This window comes from Lontra canadensis, unplaced genomic scaffold (assembly GCF_010015895.1).
Source record: "Lontra canadensis isolate GAN:19392208 unplaced genomic scaffold, GSC_riverotter_1.0 scaffold17, whole genome shotgun sequence".
Classification (NCBI taxonomy): domain Eukaryota; kingdom Metazoa; phylum Chordata; class Mammalia; order Carnivora; family Mustelidae; genus Lontra; species Lontra canadensis.
The window spans coordinates 18,947,420-18,960,516 of record NW_022631011.1 but is presented as its reverse complement, the minus strand read 5'-3'; the positions used below and the strand labels follow the sequence as shown (position 1 = coordinate 18,960,516).

Sequence of the window (13,097 nt, the reverse complement as noted above, 5' to 3'; positions counted from 1 at the left end):
TCCATATCTGTTAAAAAAAAAAATATTGGAATTGTATTAAATCTGCAAAAATTTTGGGGCACCTGGGTGGCTCAGTCAGTTACACATCTGCCTTTGGCTCAGGTCATGATCTCAGGGTCCTGGGATCGAGCCTGCATCGGGCTTCCTGCTCACTGGGGAGCCTCCTTCTCCCTCTCCCACTACCCCTGTTTTGGTTCTTTTTGTTTTTTTTTTTTAAAGATTTTATTTATTTATTTGACAGACAGAGATCACAAGTAGGCAGAAAGGCAGGCAGAGAGGAGGAAGCAGGCTCCCCGCTGAGCAGAGAGCCCGACGTGGGGCTCGATCCCAGGACCCTGGAATCATGACCTGAGCTGAAGACAGAGGCTTTAACCCACAGAGCCACCCAGGCGCCCCTCCCACGACCCCTGTTTGTGTTCCCTCTCTCACTGTATCTCTCTTTGCCAAATAAATAAATAAAATGTTTTTCAAAAATCTATTAAAATCTTGAGAAAATTGAAATGTTTACACTGTTGAGTCTTGTTGCGGTCCATGAACACATACATGTCTTTCCATTTGTGTTTTATTTCTTTCATCTACCTTTTGTGATTTATCACATACAGATATCTGTCGGTTTTAGGTTTATACCTAAGTTTCTAATTGTACCTTAATAGTATTTAGAAATGATTATTGGGTGCATTCACCTTGCATCTTGCAACCTTGCTAAATGCATTTATTAGTCCTAGGAGGATTTTTGTTTTTGTTTTTATAGCTAACTTGAGGTTTTCTGTGTAGATAATCATGTCACTTTCAATCCTGTTTCTACCCACAAGCCTCTAACTTGGTGCCTGGCTGTCTTTACTGAACTCTGGCTTACATATCATCTTCCCCACTTGTGTATGCCAAATCTGCATTAATGCCTAGAATGTTCTTCTGGTTAAATATGCCTAGTTTTTCTCTATTGTACTGACCAAGATACATTATTTTTATGAAAGTTTGTTGGAACATAGGGCAAACCAAAACTATGGTCAGTTTTAATTTTTTTTTTTTTTTAAAGATTTTATTTATCCATTTGACAGACAGAGATCACAAGCAGGCAGAGAGGAAGGCAGAGAGAGAGGAAGGGAAGCAGGCTCCCTGCTCAGCAGAGAGCCGGATATGGGGCTCGATCCCAGGACCCTGGGACCACGACCGGAGCCGAAGGCAGAGGCTTTAACCCACTGAGCCACTCAGGCGCCCCTCAGTTTTAATTTTTGTTAAAGCTTTGCAAAATTTTAAAATATTGTATGTGAGATTTCAGAAAAACAAAGTATAATTTGCAGAGTGGGAGAAACTGTTTTACTACATAGGTATGGAAAATTGATGACAGAGGTCAATTTAAAAACTTTTTATTTGTTGTAACTATCTTGCAGATGCCATTTTTCTCCAGGGAAAGATTTTAAAATATAGCTTGTTATTTGATTTGTGCTGCAGGGTAGATTAACTAAAATTATATTTTGTCATCTGGAAGTTCCAGACTGTGACAGCATCAGATTCTAACACTATATATTCTGATTAAAAGGCCAGCATCAACAAAAGATGATTTCTAACTCCTGAAAAGTTTTCTAGCAGTTTATATATAAGTGAGTCCACAATTTAAAACAGGAATTTCTGCTCTATAATTTGTGAAACAAGTGGAGAATTTTCTTTCTTTCTTTTTTTATTTTTTTAAGTTGTGTTTTCTTCCTTGCTAAAGACTTAGTTACCTAAGGCTTATTTTTTAATCTTTCCTCTAATATTATAAAGTAATCTGAAAGTGATGTTTATTTTATGTCCTTGAGACTGCCTGTTTCACCACAAATTATTTCCTATTTTTATCCCGTTCTTGTTTCAATAGGTTCAAAATTTTGTCAGTGCTCTTTTTAAAAGAATATTTTCACTTTGTGTCTATGTGTGTGTGTCAAGTTCCTCAACAGGTTACTTTCAGTTGGCTATCTTGGAGCCTGATCTTGTTTGAATATTTGTCTAGCAACCAGTGCCAGGTTCTTCCTTCCTTTCCCTCTATAGTAATAAGATTTTGAAGGTAACTGAACATTCTTCCTCTTCTGGAGAAGCTTAAGGATTCATGTAGTGATATTTCATTTCAACTTGGTTATTATTATTATTTTTTAATGAATACTGTGTGACACTCACCTGCCTTCATGAAATGATACTCTGTTTCATGCATTTATTTTCCAATATTAATGTCTTATCTGCCTTTTAATGGGGGATCTTCCATGTGTCTCACTGTATAGTTTAGTGTCCACATATTAAATAATTATGCTTTGTAGATTTGGGTATTCTGGGTGAATTATGATAAAAAAACTACAGCAAAATAATTCAGTTTTTTAATTTTCATTTTAAAACCTGAAGAGAGCAAATGCTGACCCTCTCTTTTTTTCTTCTGAATTTCAAGTTTTTGTTTAAATTCAGGTTAACGTATATAGTAAAATTGGTTTCAGGTATAGAATTTAGTAATTCATCACTTACATATAACACCCAGTACTCATCAAAACAATCAAAATCCTTAATACCCATCACCCATTTAGCCTATCCCCCCCCATCCACCTCCCCTCCATCACCTCTCAGTTTGTTCTCTAGTTAAGAGTCTCTTATGGTTTATTTCCCTCTTTTTTTCTCTTCCCCTATAATCATCTGTTTTGTTTCTTAAATTCCACATGTGAGTGAAATTATATGGTATTTGACTATCTCTGACTGATGTATTTTTCTTAGCATAATACATTCTAGCTCCACCCATGTCACTGCAAATGGCAAGATTTCATTCTTTCTTATGGCTGAGTAATACTCCATTACACACACATATACACACTCACACACACGCCTCCCATATCATTTTTATTCATCATCAATGAATGGACATTAGGGCTCTTTCCATAGGTTACCTGTTGTTGATAATGCTGCTATAAACATTGGGATCTAGGTGCCCCTTTGAATCTATATTTTTGTATCCTTTGGGGAAGGAAATACATAGCAGTGCAACTGCTGGGTCATAGGGTAGTCCTATTTTTAACATTTTTTAAAAAGAGATTTTATTATTTGAAAGAGAAAGAGAGAGAGCAAGTATGAGCAAGGGGGAGGGGGAAAGAAAGAAGAAAACTCCCTGCTAAGCAGGGAGCCCAATGCAGGACTTGATCCCAGGACCTTAAGATCATGACCTGAGCCAAAGGCAGACGTTTAACTGACTGAGCCACCCAGGCAATCCTCTGTTTTTAAGTTTTTTAAATAACCTCTATACTGTTTTCCAGAGTGGCTGTACCAGCTTGTATTCGCACCAACAACGTAGGAGTGTTCCCCTTTTTCTGCATTCTTGCCAACATCTGTTGTTTCCTGTGTTGTTAATTTTAGCCATTCTGACAGATGCGAGGTAGTATTTCCTTGTGGTTTTGATTTGTATTTCCCTGATGATGACTTATGCTGAACATCTTTTCATGTGTCCGTCAGCCATCTCTGTATATTCTTAGGAGAAATGTCTGTTCATGTCTTCTGCCCATTTCTTAACTGGATTATTTATTTTTGGGGTGTTGAATTTAAATTCTTTATAGATTTTAGATACTAACCCTTTATCAGATATGTCATTTGCAAATATCTTCTCCCATTCTATCAGTTACCTTTTAGTTTTATCGATTGTTTCCTTCGTTGTGCAGAAGCTTTTTTATCTTAATGAAGTCCTTCCAGCTCATTTTTGCTTTTGTTTTCCTTGCTTCCAGAGGCATATCTAGTAAGAAGTTATTACAGCCAAGGTCAAAAAGGTTGCTACCTGTTTTCTCCTCTAGAATTTCGATGGCTTCCTTTAGGTTCCTTTAGGAACCTTTAGGTTTTTCATCCATTTTGAATTTATTTTTGTGTATGGTGTAAGAAAGTGGTTTGCTTTCATTCTTCTGCCTGTGGCTGTCCAGTTTCCCCAACACCAGTTGTTGAAGAGACCATCTTTTTTCCATTGGATAATGTTTCCTGCTTTGTTAAATGTTAACTGACCATATGCTTGTGGGTCCCATTTCTGGGTTCTCTATTCTGTTCCATTGATCTGTATGTCTGTTTTTGTGCCAGTACCATACTGTCTTAGTGATTACAGCTTTTCAATAGAGCTTGACATCCAGAATTGTGATGCTACCAGCTTTCATTTTCTTTTTCGATGTTCCTTTGGCTATTTGGGCTCTTTCCTGGTTCCATACAAATTTTAGGATTGTTTGTCCTCTGTGAGAAAAGTTGATGGTATCTGGATAGGGATTGCATTGAATGTATAGATTGCTCTAGGTAACAGAGACATTTTAACAATATTTGCTCTTCTGATCCATGAGCATGAAATTTGTGTCTTCCTCAGTTTCTTTCATGAGTGTTTTCTGAGTATAGATTCTTTGCATCTTAGGTTAGGTTTATTCCTAGGTATCTTACAGTTTTTGGTGCAATTGTAGATGGGATTGACTCCTTAATTTCTCTTTCTTCTGTCTCAGTATATAGAAATAAAACTGATTTCTGTGCATTGATTCTGTATTCTGCCACTTTGCTGAATTCCTGTGTGAGTTGTAGCAATTTTGGGGCAGAGTCTTTGGGGTTTTTTACGTAGATTGTCATGTCATCTGTGAATAGTGAAAGTTTTACTTCTTTCTTGCCAATTTGGATGCATTTTATTTCTTTTTATTGTTTGATTGCTGAGGCTAGGACTTCCAGTGCTATGTTACATAACAATGGTGACAGTAGACATCCCTGTCTTGTTCCTGACTCTAGAGGAAAAGCTCTCAGTTTTTCCCCAATTGAGAATGATACTAGCTGTGAGTCTTTCTCATATATGGTTTTTTGATATTGAGATATGTTCCCTTTATCCCTACTTTGCTGATGAGTACTTTCAATTTTTGGCATGAAGATAAATATAGAATAAATCCATGTGCAAGTGTGATATGTAGAAAGGGTTTGTAACAAGAACACTTGGCTCTGAGTTCTGTTTCCACTACTTATTATTTATGTGACCTTTATGAAGTTTTCCTAAGCTCTTAGAGCATGTCTTCCTTGGTTAAAAATAAAAAAAAAGGGATGAATACATGTGTAATTTTCATATCCTATTATAGTAATTAATATATCCTTTTCATTGTGGTTGTGAGAGTTAAATGAGTTAATTTTTAACAAGGTAGTTTGTAAATCATATAGCATAGAACTGTTCCCTTTAACACACACAAACTGTCTTTATTTTCAAGTAATTTTCTTTTAATCTGGAAAAGTTGACTATGGTTTGGTTAATATCTCTCCAATTTGCTGTTCTATTTATTCTTCAGGCATTTCTTACCTGTGGTTAAAGTAAGAAAACATTAAGCTCTAGATGCCTTTCTTTTCTTGTTTTTCTTCTATACTTCTTTTTTACCTAAATTCTATCTCTTCTATTTATAGATTGAGGACTAAAGATTATGTTGAGTAAAGGCATCAGGAAATGATGTGCTCTTGGTTATTAGGGGAATCTGATATTTATTTTGTACTATAACTTATTTGGTGAAGAACACAGAAGTAGGCTTAGTGATCAGTTTCTTCCCTCCTCTTAGCATGACTGTGTGTAAACATTGTTTTTTTTCTTTTATTCCATCTTCTAGTTACAACAGTTGGAGCTTGCGCAGATACAGCATAGAGATGCTAACCTCACAGCTCTTGCAGCTATTGGACCAAGAAAGAAGAGACCACTAGAATCTGGGTCTGGAAGTGAGGTATTGAAGTAATATTTGTTATTTTATTTTTCATGTCAAGAAAGCAAGCCAAAAGGAAGCAAACACGTGTAGATAATTTACCCTATCTAGCATGCTGGTGCTGCCAAATGCTTGTTAAAACTCTCCTTTGCCTGTTTTACAAAATCTTAATTTTTCCTGGTTTTTAGGATATATATCACCTTGAACTTTACTCCTGCTGATCACTTATTTTATACTTCCTCCTGTCTCCCATCTCTAGTCCTACTGAGTTTTCACTGTCTCAATTTTTTATTTCTGTACATTCTTTCCAGTGACTTACGTAATCCTCTTTCTGCTGTATATCTAAATCTAGCTCATCTCTTAAGATCAGATCTGCCCTCTTTATTTCCTGCATGAACCACTATTCATTTCCTCATTGACTTCTTCTTGTCTTAGTGCATAATGTGTTTGCATGGCAAATTAGTCTCTGGTCCACATAGGATGCATATTTTTTCTTTGTAAGATTTTAAACATTTTGAGCAAGACTATAATCCTATTCATTTGTATTCCCCCACAGAACCAGGCACTTATATACTCAATAAAAATTGTTAATTGTTTGACTCGCACCAAGGAAGGATCTTACTTACGTCTTTAGAACAAATATTTGATGTAATGGTACATTTATCGATCAGTCATCAGGGTGAGATAGAGGTACAGTAAGGGCCCCGAGATAGGATCAGCAATAAGAGTGTCACGGCTCATCTGTTTTGCTTGAGACAAGCTCCTCCCTAGCATTGACCCTGAACACAGACAGTTCCTAAATGAATGACAATCATCTCGGTAGAAGAAGGATTTAAAAAATCAGTTATTTTTCATTATAAATGTAGTGAATGTAATGTGTTCACATGCCCCCCACCAAATATCACAGTATAAAAAAATGTTTGAAAAATCAATGTTTCCTTCTCACAGATTTCTGGTCCCCTATCTCCTGCCCAACCAGACAAGCACATTATTAAGATTTTGAAATAGCCATCCAGAAATTTGTCACGAATATGGACATGTATCTCATGGGTGTTCATAAATCCACGTTTGATTTTGTTTACTTAAACATGTTCAAACTAGAGTTCTTGTTCTGCCCTTGATGTTTTTCTTTTTTCCTGGATCTTTTTCTATAATCTCCCTCATTGACCTCCATAATTTTTAAAGATATAGGACATTACTATGTTTAGATAAACACAATTTATCAACCTATCCTTTAATGGAAATTTTTTTGCAGAACGTTCTTATACTGACATTGTTATGTTTGTCCAATGTAACTATAGGCTAAATTCTAAAAATGGAATTCCTGGTTTAAAGTCTGTGCATGGTAGGAATAACTTTTTGGAAAAATCGAAACGCACAATGATAGAGTAGTATAATGAATCTCCATATACCTACCACCCTGTTATACCTACTATCAATTTATTCCCAGTCTTTATTTATATCTGCACCACCTCCCTCAGATAAGTTTTTTGTCTTTCAGGTTATTTTATTTTCTTTTATTTTTAAATATTTTTTTTTATTTATTTGAGAGAGAGAGCAAGCAAGAGAGAGCACAAGCAGGGTGAAAAGCAGAGGGAGAAGCAGACTTCCTGCTGAGCAGGGAGCCCGATGTGGGACTCGATCCCAGGACTCCCCGGTCATCAGAGATTTTTAAGTGTCTTTTTCTTTTATTTTATGTTTGAATCTGAGAAAGGTCGGTCATAGGTTAAGGGTCAGGGGAAAATGTACTTTTTGTGTTCAAACATAAAACCAGTTTATATGATTTATTTATTGGCATTAAAATGTAAAATTATTAACTTTTAAATCTCATTTATATCCTAACTTAGATATAGATACATTGAATAATCTGTTTGCTTGGTGCTTGTTTAGTTTTGAGAATTTGAGTATGTATATTTTCCCCTGTATTTCTTGGACTTCAAGTTTAGGTAGTTGTCAGATTTTACTGTAATATATAACAGCCAGTACTTGAAGTAATGCTAACCTAAATTGAAAATACCCATTTTAACGAGTTGATGATGTTTTAGTATTTATTTAGAACCTTATTTTGAAATTAGCTAAAGACTACTTTCTTTTTTGTTGATTTTTATTTGTAGTGTTTTTAACTTTAAAAGCAATTTTCTTTTAAAAATGTGAAACAGGAGAAGACCATATTGTATGTTCTTTTGATATTTATTGCTGATGTGTTTGCCCTTCCAGTAACTTAAATAGCATAAATTGGGATTGTTTATTTGTTTGTTTGTTTTGAAGATTTTATTTATTTGAAAGAGAGCATGGGGAAGAGCATGGTGAGAGAGCATGGGCAAGAGAGAGAGCACGAGCAAGGGAGAGAGGGAGAGGGAAAAGCGGACTCCTTGCAGAGCAGGAGCCAGATGTAGAGCCCAATCCCAGGACCCTTGGAATATGACCCAAACTGAAGGCAGATGCTTAACTGACTGAGCCACCAGGCTCCCTGGTCGGGGTTATTTAAGACCCTTTATTCATTTGTTTTCTCCCCCACAAATAACACAAAAATGACATATGAAACATTTATATTTTTAATATTCTATACATTGGAAGCTGAGGCTTTCCTTTTTGTCTTTCTTTATAGATGGGAACCTGAAATCTTACCTGTTAGTTTTAAATTAATAAATAAAATAAAAATAAATAAATCTTATTCTAATAAGAATAAGCATATAATTCCTGAGGGGAGTGAGGTAGAGTCCGGTTCTTTGAAGAGCAACTTCTTAGTTCAAATGCGATTGTTTTGTCCACTAAAAATTCAGAAAACTAAGCTTACTACCTTTGTACTTAGAGATTACCATTTTTTGATAATAAATCAACAATAATAATAAATTTGGAGAAATTAGTTTTAGACTCTTGTCTTTTAGTATTTGTTCTTATGTAAAATAAAGGAAAAATGCCTCTTACCCTAAAAAGGTCTTTCTATTTGTGCAACTTATATATTAACCTGGCCTCTAATAGATTTATATTTGATACTCTCAGAAGTCTTGAAAAAGTTGAATAGCATCAGCTGCTGTCTCCTTGTATTATCATAGCAAAAAGCAACAAGTACCAAATACATTTTGGATCAAATATTTGTACCATAAACCTATTCACATTAAAAAGAAAAGAAAATAGTTAAAATTTACTACTTGGGAGTATTTGAATTTGTCCTTAATTTACAGCTCTGATTTGATTTACATATATGTTAACTTTTAAATTAATATCAGGCTGTACAGATACTTATACAGTAAATTAGGACCTACTTTAAGATATAGAGTATTTGCATATTTTTATTTATGTATATGTTTAGGGGATCTGTTTGTGGTCCTTAGGAATATTAAAACATATAACAACTTTATTTCCTGTGTTAATTTTAGGTACTTGGGCTAGAAAGGATCTTTTTTCCTACTAGCAATATTTTCAGATAGTTCATGTAGCTTATTAATGATCCAACATTCATAATGATATTTCTTAATTTTTGTTTAATATAAAGATAGGTGTTATTTTGACTTCATAACATATCTAAAAAATCACATCTTTATACATAAAAGCAACTTTGGAGCTAGGAAAGTAACACCCAGTGCTCATTACATCACGTGCCCTCCTTAGTGTCCATCTCCCAGTTACCCCATGGTGATATTTCTTTTCAAATTAAGTGGTTACAGTACCAGATCAGCTACCTGGTGCTTACAGTATTGATGTGTCTGGTATATGTTGCTTAAAATAGAGTTCATTTGCTAACCAGAATGAAAAAAATTATCAAGTGAATTACATATGCTCTTTCTGTCTAGAAGCAGGCTAGAGTCCTACCCTATAAGATTTTAACTCTTGGGTTAAGAGGAGAAAGGACTTTTATGAAAATTTGGTTAGCAATAAATTAGAAAATTTGATTGAAATAAAAATTAAGGTTATTGATGTGAAAGGGCACAGCTTTAATCTTTATGTTCTTCGGGGCACAGATAGTGCTGTTCTTTACCTCCTTTCTTTTTTGCCAGGCTACAGGGGAACCATAACTTTCTGAAGCATGCATTGTTATCTATTATAGCTGACTTAGTAGAGATTAATTGATTGATTGGTTTTAAAGATTTTATTTCTTCATTTGCTAGAGAGAGAGAGCGTGTGAGAGAGAGTGTAGGCAGGGGGAGCAGCAGGCAGGGGGAGAGGAAGAAGCAGACTCCCTACTGAACAGGGAGCCTGATGGCAGGGCTTGATACCAGGACCTGGGATCATGACCTGAGCCGAAGGGAGATGCTTACCTGACTGAGCCCCCCTGGTGTCCCAGAGATTTAAACATACTTATTGTCATCTAACATTTTCTATAAATATCATGTAGATTCACTGGAATTTAGAGTACGTTATTACTTAAGATAAATATAAATATATTTATATATTTATAAATATATATATTTTATATATATATATATATAAAGCTTCTTATATTCTGAGATCTTTAGTTCACACTTCTATAAATAGATCTGACACTTTTTCATAAAACTTAAACATAAATCTAAATTGTAGTCAAATCTTTTTTTTTTAATAGTCAAATCTTTTAAATTTTCCAGGGATTTAAAGTTTGACTCTTTGACAGCTATGTTCAGAAACTTCCTATGAAATATGTTGAATTGCACATTATGGTTTATCTTTCCTTCTTCCCAGATTCCCCTTAAATGTTAATAAAGGAGTACAAACATCATAAATACACAAGACTATAGATGAGAGTAGAAAACAGCAGTAAGAGTATTTAGTAGTTGAAATTGACTACAGACTAGAGTCATTCTTTCTGAAAAAACGTAACTAACCAAAAGAAGAGGTCTTAAATATTCATAGTTAAGTGCCTTTTGAATATGAACACGTTGGCAAGGATAACCAGATATGTAAGGGAAACCTCTTACATAAAAGATTAAAAGGAGAATGTGGAAGAAAAGGCACGAAGCAGTAGGAAACTGGAAAAAAAATTAAAAAGCAGCAGAATGTATTACAACCATGGAACAAGAATAGAAAGCTGTTTTTAACAATGACTGGAAAAAAATGAGACCTTTGGAAATTGAATGTATGAGAGCAGAAATAAACAATGATAGAAGGGTTAGAATTTTAAAAAGACAAAGATGGTATGGTGAATTTGTGTTATGTCAGATTTACTAAGCTGAGCTACATTTCCCAGAATTCCTTTTCTTGCATAGCTCCCAGTTACCGTGAGCAATGGGGTGTTTTTATTTTGCAAGGTGGAAAGGAAACTGCAGCCATATTTTTTTTTTAAGATTTTATTTATTTATTTGACAGAGATCACAAGTAGACAGAGAGGCAGGCAGAGAGAGAGAGGGAAGCAGGCTCCCTACTGAGCAGAGAGCCCGATGCAGGACTCGATCCCAGGACCCTGAGATCATGACCTGAGCCAAAGGCAGCAGCTTAACCCACTGAGCCACCCAGGCGCCCTGCAGCCATATTCTTAATTCTCAGAAGGTCGGTGTGGGGACACTGGGAGCTTCTGCAGCTCACAAACGTTCTTGGCATGGGAGAGCCTCAGGGCTCCCCATCTTCCCCCATATCCTCTCTGTTGGCTTCTCTAAACTCTGGGCCAGGCCCAGCACCAAATTCAACAGCTGGACATAAATTGATCAGGTTCATAATTACTTAGGGCCAGTTCTCCATTATAAATGCCATATTCTATATCATTCCTGGCGTTCTCTGTTCAAATGCTGACTGATACAGAAATCTGTATCATATGTAGTTGTAGAGGAACAGTAATATAATGATGGGTTCCTAAATTTGCTCCAGGTTTCCCAGAATGGGTTCTCCGGTCTAATTAGATTTAAAAGCGTTAATGGCCCGGTTTCAAGTGACAAAGGAGACACCAGTGATCCATGCAAGCTGTAGCAAAACAGTTACGTTATCAGCTGTTTACACTAGTAATCAAGTGCCCATAGAAGGTGAGGCTTTGGGAGACGAAATTTTTACTGCCACAGAAAGTTTTAACATGAAAGTAAGAATAATGGTCCCTTCAAAGTACACTGGGGAACTTAAGGGAAGGAAAAGGCTTTGGATCCTGAGCTCAAAATCCACAAAAGGGAGTGAAACCCTCTGTGATTGCTCTAAAAGAAACCCTTATCTCTCGTAGCCAAAGGCAGCGATTTCTGAAAACTAAACCCAAAGTCTAATCCTGCAGGTGGCCGAGTTTCAATACAAATCAAGTTTCTAGTTTTGTGGTCTCTTGTGTTAAGGTTACGTTGGGAAAGAATGGAAAACTGAAAAATGGGGTGGGGAATATGGACAGATTCCAGTGAAGCTGAGTACTTGGATTCCTTAATCTGCCTATCCACCTTTACCAGTCCTATCCCTGTTTGAGGGACGTTGGTCTCCTGGGGAATCTGTAATGCCTTCTCTTAAGGTTGTTGCCTTTTAAGAGACTGCTGATCTTCAGGACCTAACTCTCACCACTTCTAATTGCTTTTATACCTCTGTAACCCCACTTAAATTCCAACAGCCCCCAGAGTATGAGGTACCTACCTACTAGGTGTTACCCATTGGAAGCGTGAATGATTTTGCCTGCAGTTACCTGGAGAGTGGGAATGGAATAGAGGGAAAGGAATATAAAATTGTATCAGGCTGAATTTAATAAGGGCTCACTAAGCAAAGATTCCAGACAAAGTATTAAGTCAGAGGGCTGTGAGTGGTTCTAACAGTTTGCTTTACTGGTTGACTGAAAACTACACTAAAAGGTGACCTAAACTAAGTAAAGTTGAGATAGATCCTAGAACTTTATTTATATACTGTAGAGGAAGTTATCCAAAGGTTTAAGGAGATGAGAATGCTAGAGTGGATTTTTCTTTTCTTTTTAAGATTTTATTTATTTACTTACTTGAGAGAGAGAAAGGGTGAGAGTACAAGCAACAGGGAGGAGCAGAGGAAGAGGGAGAAGCAGACTCCCGTCTGACAGGGAGCCCAAAGTGGGGCTCAGTCCTCGGACCCTGGGATCATGACCTGAATTGAAGGCAGACGCTTAACCTGCTGAGCCACCCAGGTGCCCCATGGGTTTTGTTTTGTTTTGTTTTCCAGAAGAAGAGTTTCAAGGTCAAACGAGATATTTATTATTAAGATTCCTTTTAAATGTTTACTGCTACTTGCTGTCTGCCAAAATTGAACTAGTTTATATTTCTACCAGCAGTATATGAAAGCGTGTATTTATTAGTATCTCAGTCAGTACTGGACATTGTTATTTTAAAACCTTTTTTTAAAAAGATTTTATGTATTTGAGAGAGAAGGGGCAGGGGAGGAATAGAGGGAAAACAGACTCCCCACTGAGCAGGGAGCCCAACGTGGGGTTTGATCCCAGCACTCGGGATCGCGACCTGATTCGAAGGAAGCTGCTTAACTAACTGAGCTACCCAGGCACCCCTGATATTTTCAAAGCTT

The 13,097-nt window shown here is 36.3% G+C and overlaps 1 protein-coding gene across 2 annotated transcripts in view; it reads left to right on the top strand.

Annotated features, from left to right (window-relative positions):
- TAF4B (TATA-box binding protein associated factor 4b) overlaps positions 1-13,097 on the top strand; it is a 126,556-nt gene that overhangs the window by 95,784 nt on the left and 17,675 nt on the right. For both annotated transcript variants that reach the window (XM_032859723.1, XM_032859722.1), the window contains one exon: positions 5,595-5,705. In XM_032859723.1, the coding sequence (XP_032715614.1) occupies positions 5,595-5,705 (111 nt within the window). The remainder of the gene's footprint in view (positions 1-5,594; positions 5,706-13,097) is intronic.